Consider the following 14,261-nt stretch of genomic DNA (forward strand, 5'->3'; position numbering starts at 1 on the left):
TCTCTGACAACTTCTTCAGTTAGGGATAAAGAGCTCATTTGCAAGTAGGAAGCCTTTTCCCTGCCTCACAAAGACACCGCCCCCATGAAAGCGCAGCGCCTCACCGCAGTGCTGATCCGAGCACTGCCCTTGGGCAGGACGGCTTCGGCCACAGCGGTCACCTCTGCAATGTCCTTTGTGTGTGGTTTCCCAATATTCATTCTCTCTGCAGCTTTAAACTGGTCCATGATGAACAGTGAGTCTATGAGAACCACATCCTTCCGGCTCTCCCGGTCACCTGGGCAGTCCTCTACATCTGTGAATGATGCAAAAACAGTATTTGTGAAATTTGCTGCTGCTGTGATAGTTTGATGAGCCTACTTAACATTAAAAAAAAACAAAGGAAAAAGTTGACAGCATCCAAATATTTCAAATACAGAATTAAGCAGTAATTTTGTTTGTTTTTAATCCACTTCATATACCTAGCAATACTAACCGGAAATATGAATACAAACTCTCCTGAAACTGTCAGATACAGGACCACTCTGGACAGCCCTCAGGTGAAACTGGACAATGTCTCTGTCGCAATCAGGAGTTGGCACCACCAACAGATTTATAGGCGTCTAAGGGTTTAGTGACCACTCCCCGCCCCCACTGACAAGAGAGGAAAAACTAGAATCATCTCCAAGTATAGGCAAGCAAGGGGGCTGCCAGTCCCTCCTCTGGCTCTACCGCAGCGTGCTATCCTTACAGCCCCTGGCCCCGCCGACAACTCCTTCCCAGCCCCTCCCGCACCTCCCCACTCACAGGCATCTCTGTCTAATAATCAACAAGCGGCATGAGAACAAGAAAAAGAAGACTCTTCTGCTGTAGTCTGTGTATCAGTTTGGAATGTCTAATAAAAATAAACTCCTTAAAACTGGTGTGTTTCTTTCATCAGACTAAAAGAAAATGAATGTAACGTTTAAATTCTGTTTTAAGCATCTTCCTCTGCTAGTGTTTTGGCTTTCGTTTTTACAGCTGAACTGTTTAAAGACGCTGAAACAGACCTTCTTCTTCACTCGTCTCCTCACTGTCGGGTTTAGGTTGGGGCCACTGGAAATTCGGCAGAAAGGCACCTTCGTACAACTTCATCAAATCAATTAAGGGCAATTCAGCTGGAAAGAATCGCAGGAAGAAAGGTGGTTATTTTACACCACTGGTGTCAGTGGAGAACGAAACACAGCCGGGGGCTGCAGGAAGAGAAAGTCGCTTTCACACGTAAGCCTTTTGCTGGCTTTACACAATTTCTTGGGAAAAGCATGTTATTTTCTAAAAGTGCATTTAGTTTTTGCAAAAATTATGATTACCTACTACTGATACAAGGTGTAAAATATTTTCTTTATAAAGTGAGATGAGAATCTTTGAAACAAAATGAAGAAAATTTTTATTCATAGAAGAAAGAAATATCTTTTTAAAAATCAAATAAATATCCATTTAAACATACAGAATACTAAATAACAGTAAAAATACTACTGATGGAAAATTGGTAGATATGATACATAAAAACGTAAAACGTCAAAAATCAAACAAAATAAAGAAAAAATGTTCAAAAAGTATGACAAAAGATCATTATACTTTCTGAATATGGAGCTCACCCTAATTGATTAAAACCCACCCCAATAAAGCCGCAATCACAGTGGGCAAAGGATATGGAACTGTCTCACACACAAAATGCTATAAAGGCTCATAAAGTATTTTTTAACTGAGCACCTCTAGACATGAGATAGTGCACAATTTATCCTCTATCTAATTAACCGCCATGCTAAACATCAGCATGATGGAAGAGTAGAATGAATGAGATATTCTCAAACACAGCAAGTAATGGGATCAACTGCCTTCATTTTCCAGGAAACCAAGATAGAAAGCTGAACAGCTTTAAAATTTCAGACTCTCCAACCTCGTACTTCCTATTTCCATGAGTCTGTCCAGGGGAGCAATCAGAAACTCGGACTCAGATTTGTGCTCAAACACAGCTCCACATGATGTCAGCTATCACCAGGGGAAAGCACTGTAACTGAGCTGCATACTTGTGATATGTGAGCTTTTCTGCATGTGTATTCTATGTCAATAAAGTTTGTGGCCAAAATAAATGCCACACTGAAGTACTCCAAAAGAACAATATCAAAGGCACTGTTCATTTAAGACTAATAAGAATCCAGTGACTTCATTTGCTCACGATTTAAAACACCCATCACACTGGCTTGATGTGCAGATATGTGATGAAGCCGAGTGAAATTAACTGTAGGATCTAGGTGTTGGGTATGTGCATGTTCATGACAAGGTCCTTTCAAATTTTCTTTACGTCTGAATGTTTGCCTAACAAAATGCTGGAAAATATAAACATACATCATATAATAGCTAAGTAGAAAAAGTCAGAAGAAACAACTAAAAAATGACAATAATAAGATAATTCAGGAAGGTGTCCTGGAGCAAACTTAACACAGAGAAATCAACAGGCTTCAAATATAAACTAGTTAGAAGATACACTGGGAGAAAAGACTCCATTCATATAGAAAATTAAATACTTAGAACTAAACTTTTTAAAAATACACAACATCTACATAAAGAGAGTGCTAAAAGGCTCCTGAGAGGCATAAGAGGACACCTGAATGAGAAGAAGCATGCTCTGTGAATGAATAAAAACTCAGTATCACTTGGGGCTGGCCCCGTGGCCGAGTGGTTAAGTTCGCGCACTCCGCTGCAGGCGGCCCAGTGTTTCGTTGGTTTGAATCCTGGGCGCGGACATAGCACTGCTCATCAAACCAGGCTGAGGCAGCATCCCACCTGCCACAACTAGAAGGACCCACAACGAAGAATATACAACTATGTACCAGGGGGCTTTGGGGAGAAAAAGGAAAAAGTAGAATCTTTAAAAAAAAAAAACCTCAGTATTACAGATATCACCAACAGATGGTCAGAGTCTGGCCAGTCCCCCCCCACATTGGCCAGGGCTAACCGAGGTGACCTCTAGATGGTATGAAATGACAGTGAGTAGTTTGCAAGGCTCAGCTGAGAGATGCTGTGTGCTCATGGATCACTTAGTCTGAGGAGACCAGCCACTATGCCACAATGCCATGAGGACACTCAAATAGCCCCACAGAGAAGTCCCTGTGCGAGGAACTGGGCTTGCCTACCAACAGCCATGAGGCCTTCCAGCAAGGCAGGCAAACCCACATGGAACGGAAGCCGAGCCTTCTGCCAAGCGCATCTTCACGAGACCTGAGCCAGAACCACCCAGCCAGGCTGCTCCCAGTTCCTGACCTACAGAAAGAGGTAGAAGCACTAAAGCACTAAGTTAACACAAACTGCAACAAGTCAAGGACGCACACTGCGGTCAGAAAGCCACTACAACAAGAATATCCAAAAGAAAAGTGTAACTGAAAGACTAAGAGAGAAACGGACACTGGATGTGAACGAAGCAATTAGGACAAACAAGTTCGAGGCATCCACCATTAGCACCTCTAATGCTATACTTCACTGCAAGGAAAAGTCACAAAAGGACCAGGATTATAAACGAAAAACTATCATTCTTCAGACATGAAGAGACTGTATACACAGAATTAACACAAGAGGGCGGCAAAATTGCTGGATATAAGATCGATAAATAAAAATCAACTGCATTTCTACATACCTGCAATAAATTTTAAGTGTAATTTTAAAAAACATATCATTTACTACAACTTCAAGAAATATAACACACCTAGAAATAAATCTAATAAAAAACATACAATCATTACATTTTACTGGAAGCTATTTAAGAAGACCTAAGTAAATGGAGAGGTATATTTTGATCATAGGGTGGAAAAGCTCAACTTCATGAGGATATAATTCTCACCAAACACCCATTAATTCAACTAAATTCGAATCAGAATTCCCAACTGGTTTTTCTGTGAAACTGGATAAGCTGATTCTGAGGTGTATCTGAAATAGGACTAAAGTAGTCAAGACTCTTCTAAAAAAGAACTAGGCAAAAGAACTTATCTAACCAGAGCTCAAGAACTATTATAAAGCTAGAGTAATTAAGAGAGTGTGGTACTGGTACAAATTGACCAATAAAACAATAAAGGTCTCAGAAAGAGTCATGCATATCTGGAAGTCTGACTTGTGTCTGAGCTAGCACTGAACGTCAGTGAGGAAAGATGGGCTTTCCACATGGCACTGGGACAATTACCTGCACATTTGGGAGGAAAAAAATAAACTGCATTTATTTCACACTATAGAGAAGAGCAATTCTTGATGGATTAAAGACATCAAGATAAGAGTAAAAATAAAAATTTTTAGAAGATACAAGAAGACATCCTTATGACCTTGAGATAAAAAGGATTGTTTTAAAATGAGACTGATAAATTCAACTTCACTAAAATTAAGAACACCTCTTTTATTTTTTTTAGAAGAGAACTTTTATTTTACTTATTTATTTATTTGAGGAAGATTAGCCCTGAGCTAACTGCTGCCAATCCTCCTCTTTTTGCTGAGGAAGTCTGGCCCTGAGCTAACATTCGTGCCCATCCTCCTCTACTTCATATGTGGGACGCCTACCACAGCATGGCTTGCCAAGTGGTGCCATGTCCGCACCCGGGATCCGAACCATCGAACCCCGAGCACCGAATCGGAAGATGCACACTTAACCGCTGCACCACCGGGCCAGCCCCTAAGAACACTTCTTCACCAAAACATACCATAAGGAGACTGAATGAAGACACGCCACAAACTAGGAACAGGTTACTGCACCACATATAATGGACAAAGGATCACGTCCAGGATAAAGAAAGAACACTACAATAGCGAAAAGAAAATCCAAAACCAAAACAGCAAAGACAGAAGAGGAAACCCACGAAAAGACGCTACACCTCATCGGTTATCAGAGAAATGCATCCACAACCACAAGGGGACGCCATTTCCCACCCACCAGACTGGCAAAGACGTTCTAGTCAGACATGACGTGTTCCTGAGATGTGGAACTTGACACAACACTCTAACCAGAACTTGGCCTGACCTTGTAAAGCTGACCACGTGTGTGCACACCCTCCAATCTGCTCCCCTACTCTGAGCACAAAGACGCCTGTGCCCACAGGCGCAGGGAACACCAGTGCTCACCGCAGCCCGGCGTGTCAGGGCAAAAACAGGGAAACCACCCACATGCCCACCAACAGCACAATCGATCATCTGTGACACGTTCACCCAAGGAATACTGCTCAGCAGTGAGGAATTAATGAATTCACAGCAACATACAACCATGCAGACGAAACACAGGAGCAGAAGAGCTGAGTGAACAAAGCAAGTGGCTGAACCTACAGCGTGATTCGTATATATGAAGCTCCAACATGTGCAAGCGAAGCGCTATGTTCAGGGATATACATAAGTGATAGGACAAAACAGAGCTGAGGGAATAATAAAGGTCAGATCCAGGATGGAGTCACCTCCCAGGGTGAGGAGGCAGCGGGAGCGGGCACGCGGGCGCTCAGGCACTCTCTCACATTGGGCAGTGTGGCTGGTTACACTGGCGCTGAATGGATCTTACACATATTTTTCACTTGTTCTTTTGCACGTATCCAATGTTGAATAAAGTATTTTAGTAGGATACTCAGAGCCTACCTTCTTTGGCTAAATTAGACAGTTCTGTGTGGTGGTCCACAACCCCTTCATTGGCTTCTTCCTCTTCAATTGTCTCCTCCTCATCTTCCACTGAAATGTTTACCATCAAATGTGAGACAGACTTCATTTCCTCTTCTTTTCAATTATTCATGAAACACTACAAGGCTTCAAAATTTTTTCACACAGCTATTAGAGAAATTAAAACTAAGCCTTTCAATTTATCAGGTAACATTTGGAAACAAGAGTTACATGTAGTGAGCAGGAACCTGGGGACCATGCTTTCTCTTCCGTCTCAGGCTGTGAAACACAGCCTGGTTTTCATTACACAACAGACCTACTCAGGCCAAAACATGGAGTGATGTGAAACCTCCCATCTACCTGGTGAGCTCTGCTGCAGAAAAACCCACGCTGTTTGGAGTCACTATGAATTCGTCATCGCCCATTTCAAAGAAGGCCCAGCCACCACCCAGCTGACTGTTCCCTCAGTTCGGCTCCCATCCTGTGCAACCTTTGTCTCAAACCAGCTTCAGCCCACCACCCAGTGCCTCCCTCCCAACAAAGCCCTGACTCTTGGCAGAGCAGTCTATCAGCACCTGCAACAGAATTCTGCCTGTCTGTGGGCCACCTCTCCATCTGCCCATCAGCCCTGGCTGCCTGGGGCCTTGCCAGGAAGACTGCACTTTCTCTCCCGCCAGCCTCAGGCCCTCTCCGTTGGCTCCTTCCCATCACCACTTACTGCCTCTCCTCCCTTACACACAAACACGTACACACACAGTCCTATACTCTCCCTCCTCCACAGTCCAACTCCACGTTTCTTCACTGCAAACCCCCCACTGTCCACCAAGGCACCCGGCCCCTAACAACACAAGTCAATGGGCCACCAGACATTCTGGTCAAGGCTGTACTAGACACCCCAGCAGCAACAAGTGAGCACTCCACTTGCAACTTCAGAGGGCCCTGCAGACAGCAAAGAGACACCAGGAGGACAGACCTTCATCATCAGTTAAAGATGTGCTAGCTTTTCTTTTTCTTCCAGATATTCCGGAATCCTGAAACACAGAATAAAAATCACAAACACGAGGGTCAGCCCTGGTGGCCTAGTGGTTAAGTTTGGTGCACTCCGCATCAGGGGCCTGTGTTTGGAGCCCGGGTGTGGACCTACACCACCCATCTGTCAGTGGTCATGCTGTGATGGTGGCCCACATAAAACACAAAAAAGCGGAAGACTGGCAACGGATGTTAGCTCAGGGCAAATCTTCCTCAGTAAAAAAAAAAACAAAAACACAAATCACAAACATGAGATCTTAAAACACAGAATGGAAAACCAAAGCAGAAATGTCTGTTTAACATGCACCTAGGAGGAGAGTGGAGAGCCTGTAATAAGCATGCTGGCCTTCATCTACCTCTAGGCACAGGAAAGGCTCTGGGTAGTGACCACAGACTGTGTAAATCAGTCACTGGTGGATTTACACTGAAAATTCAGGTGCATCTTCCCCAATCACCAAATTAACACCCCACGTGAGCCTAAAGCCATAAAGAACAAGTTTTGTTTTGTTTTTTTAAAGATTAGCTACCTGGGTTAACATCTGTTGCCAATCTGGTTTTCTTCCCCCTTCTTCTTCTCCCCAAAGTGCTCCAGTACATAATTGTATATTCTAGTTGCAGGTCTCTATGGGTTGTGCTATATGGGACGCTACCTCAGCATGGCCTGGTGAGCGGTGCCATGTCCATGTCTGGGATCCAAACCAGTGAAACCCAGGGCCGCCAAAGCGGAACACACAAACCTAACCACTTGGCCATGGGGTCGGCACCCAAAGAAGCAGTTTTTTCCGCCAAAGAAGACTGATTTTAAAATGAAAGGGACTGGTATGCATAGTCTGCAAGTTTCTCCAGATAAAAACGAGTAACTCCATTTTCTCAGACACTGTATTTTTTTCACATTGCTTCCATTCTCTTCCCCACTGCCGTAACAGTCCTGAACTTACCAGAAAATTTTCCGGTAATGCATCAAGTCCCTTAGGTCTCGACTCTTTTCCTAAAGAGACAGGTAACATGATTTGTTTTCACTGAAGCTGTGGAGAAGGCAACATTCTTCACAAGCGTAAAGGGCACCTCTGCCTATCTAGGCCACACCCTGCTCACATCTCCTCCGTGGGAGGAAAAGACAGGAAGAGCAAGTCCACCTGCTTCCTTCTGGTAACCCAGGGTGGCGGCACAGTGCCAGTCTGCACCTCTATACCGCAAAGTGCTCTGGTGGCTCTCAGATTTCAGTGCTGATGCGCTGCAGGGACCCACAAGTCTCCGTTCTGGAGAAGGACGGAGGAGCTAAACAACAAAGATTCTTTTTTATGATTTCTATGATCTTATAGTTCTATGACTTCCAGCAGTGGCCACCTCTCTACCTCAGTTTTCCTCATCAATAAAATGAGAGGCACTGCCCTCCTCTCCCCCACCCCAGTGAAAGGCACCTCCTTCAGGGCCTGGCCCACATGAAGGTGTCTAATGGCCAGCAGCCACTACAGAATGCTGCAGAGGCAGAGTACCAGCCAGATACAGAGTGATCCCATGGGGCAAATGCCTGGGGAGTTCACCTCACTGTCCAGGGACTGGCTGCAGGGGACAGGCTTAGAACCTCAACTCCAAGAGTGCCCCAAAGCTGATCAACCTTAGGTGCTGACTCATACTAGCAAATCTCAGAAGAACTGAAATATACAGCTAGGACAGCTACACAAAGAGAAACGCAACATCAGGGAGACCAGACGTTCACAAACGGCTGATGAGCAAACGAGCTCCCTGGGCAGGCTCCCTTGGAAGTCACCATGTCAACAAGGTGCTTGGGGGCAAGCAGAGAAATGGGAACAAAGTCCAATCCAAACAAAGTTCAGGCTTTTTAAAAAGAGTACCATACCTCTCCTGGAAACTTTCTGTAAATTTAACGCCTTTTTCCTTTTTTCTTCCAATTCTACTTGTAGTTTTATTTCTACAACCTAAATACAAAGGGTTAAATAAACAAACATGTTATTAAGGATGTAAATTACAGAAGTTCTGTATATGAAAACATTGAAACTCATATAGTCTAAAAAGCACAGCTGTCCCAACTTCACTTCAAATTACTTGAAAAAATTTCAGTTTGGTCTTTTTTCATTTATTTTGTACCTAACTGCATTCTGCCCCAATTCTATCAGGCAGTAAGATGAGAATTTTTTTAAAAAGGAATCAACAGACAGAGCAGCCATTCTGGAAATAAGCTGCCTTTGGCGACTTGCACTAACCCTAAAAAGGACTCTTTGAAGGGTCACTCATGAAGGCTCACAAACAGCAAAGCATGTGCGTTACAGCTAACACGCATTTCTGTGTGCAAAGAAAAACACTCAGAGGAAGGACCAAATCCAATGAGCCACTAGTCCAGAAGGCACCTTTCTAAGCGATTCTGCATGTGCTACCTGCCTTGGGGTTTCTCCATCACTTAGTCAGGTGGGGTCCAGAAGGCAGCCTCAACAGCTCTACCATAGTCTAAGTTTAAAATTTAAGAATTTACCTGTTCAATATTGGACCAAAAATACTCTATTTCTCTCGCAGTTGAGGCGGCGATTCGTCTTAATCGGTTCTGCTCTTCTTTCTCTCCCCTCTCCTCACGAAGCTGCTTCTCTTCATGATGGCGTGCTACAGTTCTGACGAGCTAGTAAATAAAGTTCAAGAGCTTTATGTAGTGCTCTATATCATGCTACAAGAAAAAAGATCCATAAAGTTTCTTAAAAATCTTCTCAGCCCATAACTACACATAATTCACAGTGACATGCAGCCTCATCTGCTTTCAGCATGCTAGAGAAATGTTAATACCAGTAAAAACCACTGCCAACATGCTGCTTGACTTTTCCAGAAAGCATTATTTTACTAAATACACATATTTTTCTCCAAAATGGAATACGATACTGTACTATACTCTTCTTTCCCCATGTAACACACGATTAACATCTTTCCATGAAGAGAGGCAGATCAACATAATTTTTAAAGGGCATGATTTCCACTGCATGAATGCAGCAAAATTTACTTAATTCCTAGGTATGAAAAACGTTGGGTTGGAATAATTCACTCTTAAGGCTTTTGCATTAAATTGCCAAACTGCTTTCCAGAATTTATCCTCTTTACATCCCCATCAGCAGTCCCTCAAAACGGTGCTGAGAAGTAACTGAGAAATGAACACATTCTGAGCCCCGAGCACAGCACAGCTGCCAGCTTCCTGATCATGGGGTGAAGAATGTGCTGCAGGCCAGGGACACACTGCCAACACAGCCTCCCTCCCACAGTCACGGTCAACGCACACCCCTCGCACAAAGCTGCCTCTTCAGTCCTCTACCCATCTCTCCAGGGAGAGGAGGGACAGCGTGAGGAGAGCAGCACTCAGCCACGGCTCAGCCGCCCCAGTCCTGCTCCTCAGCATCCATCCTATCCCCCGCGTCCCCCACCCACTGCCCTGCCCAGCCCAGTGTCCACATGCTCAGGACCATCCTCCTTTTCTTTTTTTTGAATATCTTGTTTTTTGAAGAAGATTGGCCCTGAGCTAACTTCCATGCCCATCTTCCTCTATTCTGTCTGTGGGGTACCTCCACAGCACGGCTGACGAGTGGAACAGGTCCACACCTGGGATTTAAACCCACGAACTCAGGCCACCAAAGCGAGTGCAGGGAACTTTACCCTCTCAGCCCCGGGGACGGCCTCCCTACCCTCCTTTGTGAAAAGGAAGTGCTTAAGGAGCAATCTGGGTTTCTTCTGAAATTCCCCTGAACCTACTTAACACTCAGACCCCACTGCTCCCTCCAAGGTCTCAGCTTTCCTCTGCCAAAGCTACAAGGGGAAACAAATGGGCAGAATTGACGGGAGGGAGGTGGCCAGGCAGGGCACACAGCTCAAGCCCAGTCCTAAGAGAGCAGGAAATGTGAAGACAGCGTCTAGGCCCTGACGAGTAGGGATGGTGGTGCAGTGGGGCAGGGAGTAGCAGCAGGCCTGGAGCTACCTACATGGACACAAGCACAGCTGCTTCACATTCTGAGACCCAAGAGTTCTACAAATCTGTCACTTTCCAGGTTCCTAGTAATGGCAATAGTACGTCTTAGGGGTCCTCCCCAAGACTGGGTGCCTGCTTTGGGAACAATGAGAAGAAAATAACTTCTCAGCCAGGACTAGAGGAAGCTAGATGGGAATACTAGGCAGGGCAGAGCAGGTGGGGCAGCCGGCAGCCTAAAGGCCTGGGGACAGGCACCTCAGCTGCCCAGCAGCCACCTGGCCTCTTCCCCCTTCCAACTCAGCTTCCTCAGCTCCCCCATCACCCCTGGGTATCAGCCTGGATCTGGGGGGCTACAGGCACGCTCATTCCAACTGCCAGGCGAGGCTGAAAAGGAACCTAAATGCCACGCCAGAACTGCCGCAGGAGAAGATGTATTTGTTCCCAACAATGCACACTGGAGCTCTGAAGACATCCCCTCAGAAGTGAATTACACAGCACATTTTCTAAACAATAGGAAAATATTCTTCCTATCCATTATGAGTCAAAAAAAAAAACCTTTAGAGAGTTGGTCTGGGAGACCCACTATTTAGAGCGCTTTACATTCTCATCACCAGCAAACGAGCACTGAGAACTGCAGCTGCCTGCGTTCAAACCTACCTTCTTGGCAGCGGCCACCTTCCACCTCCTCTCCTGGGCGAAGTCGGTGGCCATCCACTGCACTTCCTCCAGCAGATAGTCCCAGTGCGATCTGGGGCGTGGTGCCTCCTGCAGTTTTGGCAGCCGCCTCACTGACCACAGGCCTTCTTTCCTTAAATCTGCTATTCGCTGATGGATCTGGTTTTCCTGCAAGGAATGTAGGGGGTGAGGCGGTGTCCGGCACATAATTATTAAGTTTGTTCTGCTAATTCAGACCCCGAGTTCATGAAACCCTTTGTGTGAAAGTCTCAGTAAAAGAGGTAAGACTGGGGGGCTGGCCCACTGGCGCAGCAATTAAGTTTGCACGTTCCACTTTGGTGGCCCGGGGTTCGCCAGTTTGGATCCGGGGTGCAGACCTATGCACCACTCATCAAGCCATGCTGTGGCAGGCGTCCCACATATAAAGTAGAGGAAGATGGGCACAGATGTTAGCTCAGGGCCAGTCTTCCTCAGCAAAAAGAGAATTGGCGGTAGATGTTAGCTCAGGGCTAATCTTCCTCAAAAAAAAGGAAAACAAAAAAAAGAGGTAAGACTTGAACACAAAGGTCAAAAGTGGCTCTAGGAGAGGTCAGAGGAATGGGCATGTGACTCTCCCAGAAGTCTTAGAAAAAGCTTAAGCCACAGTCCTGCCCCATCTAAGAGACATGGGACAAAACTTACAGACCAAGTACTTACAAGGGAAACAATACAGGCCTGGATTTTGTTTCCAAACCATCAGGAAGGAGGAGGAATGGATCAAATAAGACTGGCCGCGTCCTGATCGCTGTGTTGAAGCTGGGTAACGGGAATGCTGGGTTTACAACATCCTACCTATTCCGATGCTTCTTTTAATTCTCCTAATGAAGCTGAACAAAATAACTGCTCAGTCACCCAACAAACAGGAAGCGCTGAGTGCTAGACCACGACCCACACCAGCCTGGGCAGCATCGGTGGGCTCGGCTCTGAGCCCCAGCGCTGCAGTGAGGTCCTCAGCCTGCACCACATACCCGCCCCGCCCTCTCCTACAGACTGCAGGGAAAGCCGCCCAAGAAGGCTGACTTCACCTCCACACGGGTTTACTTCCAGCGGGACAGGTCAAATGACTTGGTTTTAGTCTTGGTTTCTATTGGTCGCGATAGAATGTTCAATTGTCCTTACTATCAGGTGTTCAGTTTTAAACTACTGCATCCTTAGAAACTAAAATCAAATGCATTTCACAAATTGGAAGACATTTTCCAAGCTTCTTGAGCACTTAAAAAATTTTTTTCAGTGTACTTACCAGTGCTATTTGTTCTGCCAGCTTATCCTGAGAACCGTCTTGGGGCGGGGCAGCGTTCTGAGCAGGGCTCTGTGGTTTGGGGGGTACTGACACAGCTGCCCCTGGGGACCGGGAGGTGACTGGAGACAGTGACTTGTTGGCTGCTGATGAGGGTCTATTCACTGGGGAGGCCCGTGCAGGTGAGGGGCCCGAGCCCGAGCTGCCGGCAGGAGCAATGGACACAGCAGAGGAGGTAGGTGGGGGCCGCTGACAGGGCTGGGCAGGGTCCACGGGTGGTCTGACAGGCACCGCCGTCTAGCAGGCAGAAAACAGGTGAGCAGGTAAAGACCAGACTTCAGCTCAGCTCCCAGAACCCAAAGGCCAGAGACAGCATCACTGGGGCAGTGAATGCACCAACGCCCCCCTCTCCACGGCAGTGCACACGAACCAACGAATCACATCCTCAGACCTCAGTAACACACAAACTAATCCTTGTCTACATAAAATAACAACATACCTTTTTACTCCACAAAACCACGTAGAGCTTATTATAAACTGTGTTTTCACATTTTGTCTTATCTCATGGAAGCTTTTTCTTTTCTTTTGCTTTTTCCAGCCTTTCCTCCTGCTTTTTTCTAGTAATGGAAAACTAGAGGAATCTCTCCCACCTTGACTAAAGGTGAAGTTAAATTCACAAAGGATTCTGTAGGGGAGGAAGTGGGGGAGCAGAGAGCAGGGAAGGCAAGGCATTGCTACAAAGTGAGACTACTGAGGACAGACAGAAGCAAAATGCAGCATGCTCCTAACCTGGGATACGGAGAAGACACCAACTAAAACACTCTCTCTATACTCAAGGAGGTGCCCTTTTTTTTGTGAGGAAGATGGGCCCTGGCTAACATTTGTTCCCAATCTTCCTCTTTTTGCTTGACGAAGATTGTCGCTGAGCTGACATCTGTGCCAGTCTTCCTCTATTTTATGTGGGACAACGACACCGTCACAGCATGGGAGCGGTGCAAGGTCCACACCTGGGATCCGAACCTGTGAACCCCAGGCCACTGAAGCAGAGCAGGCAAACTCAACAACTACGGCACAGGGCTGGCCCCAAAGAGGCTGCCTTTTACGGTGCAGCTTCTCTCTTCACGTCCAGTAACTCCCTCCCGCCTCAGAGTCGGCAGACTACAGCTGGCCGCACACTTCAGAAAGAAAGCTGTACTGGCCACCGCCACTCATCTGCATGCTCTGGGGCTGCCTTCACCATTCAACAGCACAGCTGAGTGACCGCAACAGAAACCACATGGCCTACAAAGCCTAAAATATTTCTACGCTCCCTCTTTGTGGCCCTTTAAAGAAACAGTTTGCCAACCCCTACTCAATCTAGAAGGAACAGGTTTCTATCGATTTTGTAAGGAGCTTTTTAAAATCATGTTCCACAGCTGATCCTTTCAACAATAAGGGCAGGTAAACGAATCCAAGAAAAACCTCAGCGCTGCCTGAAGTCAGCACGGGGCTCAATGAGACAAAGTGTTCAGAAAAGAAACATTCATCTCCACAAAAACCCACCAAAGCCAGCGACAGCCTAACAGGCTCAGCTGCCCTGGTAAGAGCTCTCCTTCTCAAGGTGGGTGTACGCAGCACTTCAATGTGGACCTGCCTGAAAGGCTGCCCAGTCAACCCAGGGTGCAAACCACAGCTCCTCCAGTCACGGGC

The 14,261-nt window shown here is 46.1% G+C and overlaps 1 protein-coding gene across 26 annotated transcripts in view; it reads right to left on the reverse strand.

Annotated features, from left to right (window-relative positions):
• Positions 1-14,261, reverse strand: part of LOC106843859 (E1A-binding protein p400) — a 120,040-nt gene that overhangs the window by 73,756 nt on the left and 32,023 nt on the right. For all 26 annotated transcript variants that reach the window (XM_044776097.2, XM_070515819.1, XM_044776103.2 and 23 more), the window contains 9 exons: positions 12,576-12,869; positions 11,279-11,464; positions 9,155-9,295; positions 8,525-8,603; positions 7,602-7,651; positions 6,608-6,665; positions 5,617-5,706; positions 1,029-1,136; positions 105-295 (listed from right to left, as the gene is read on the reverse strand). In XM_044776097.2, the coding sequence (XP_044632032.2) occupies positions 105-295; positions 1,029-1,136; positions 5,617-5,706; positions 6,608-6,665; positions 7,602-7,651; positions 8,525-8,603; positions 9,155-9,295; positions 11,279-11,464; positions 12,576-12,869 (1,197 nt within the window). The remainder of the gene's footprint in view (positions 1-104; positions 296-1,028; positions 1,137-5,616; positions 5,707-6,607; positions 6,666-7,601; positions 7,652-8,524; positions 8,604-9,154; positions 9,296-11,278; positions 11,465-12,575; positions 12,870-14,261) is intronic.

Source organism: Equus asinus, chromosome 8, assembly GCF_041296235.1.
Source record: "Equus asinus isolate D_3611 breed Donkey chromosome 8, EquAss-T2T_v2, whole genome shotgun sequence".
NCBI lineage: Eukaryota > Metazoa > Chordata > Mammalia > Perissodactyla > Equidae > Equus > Equus asinus.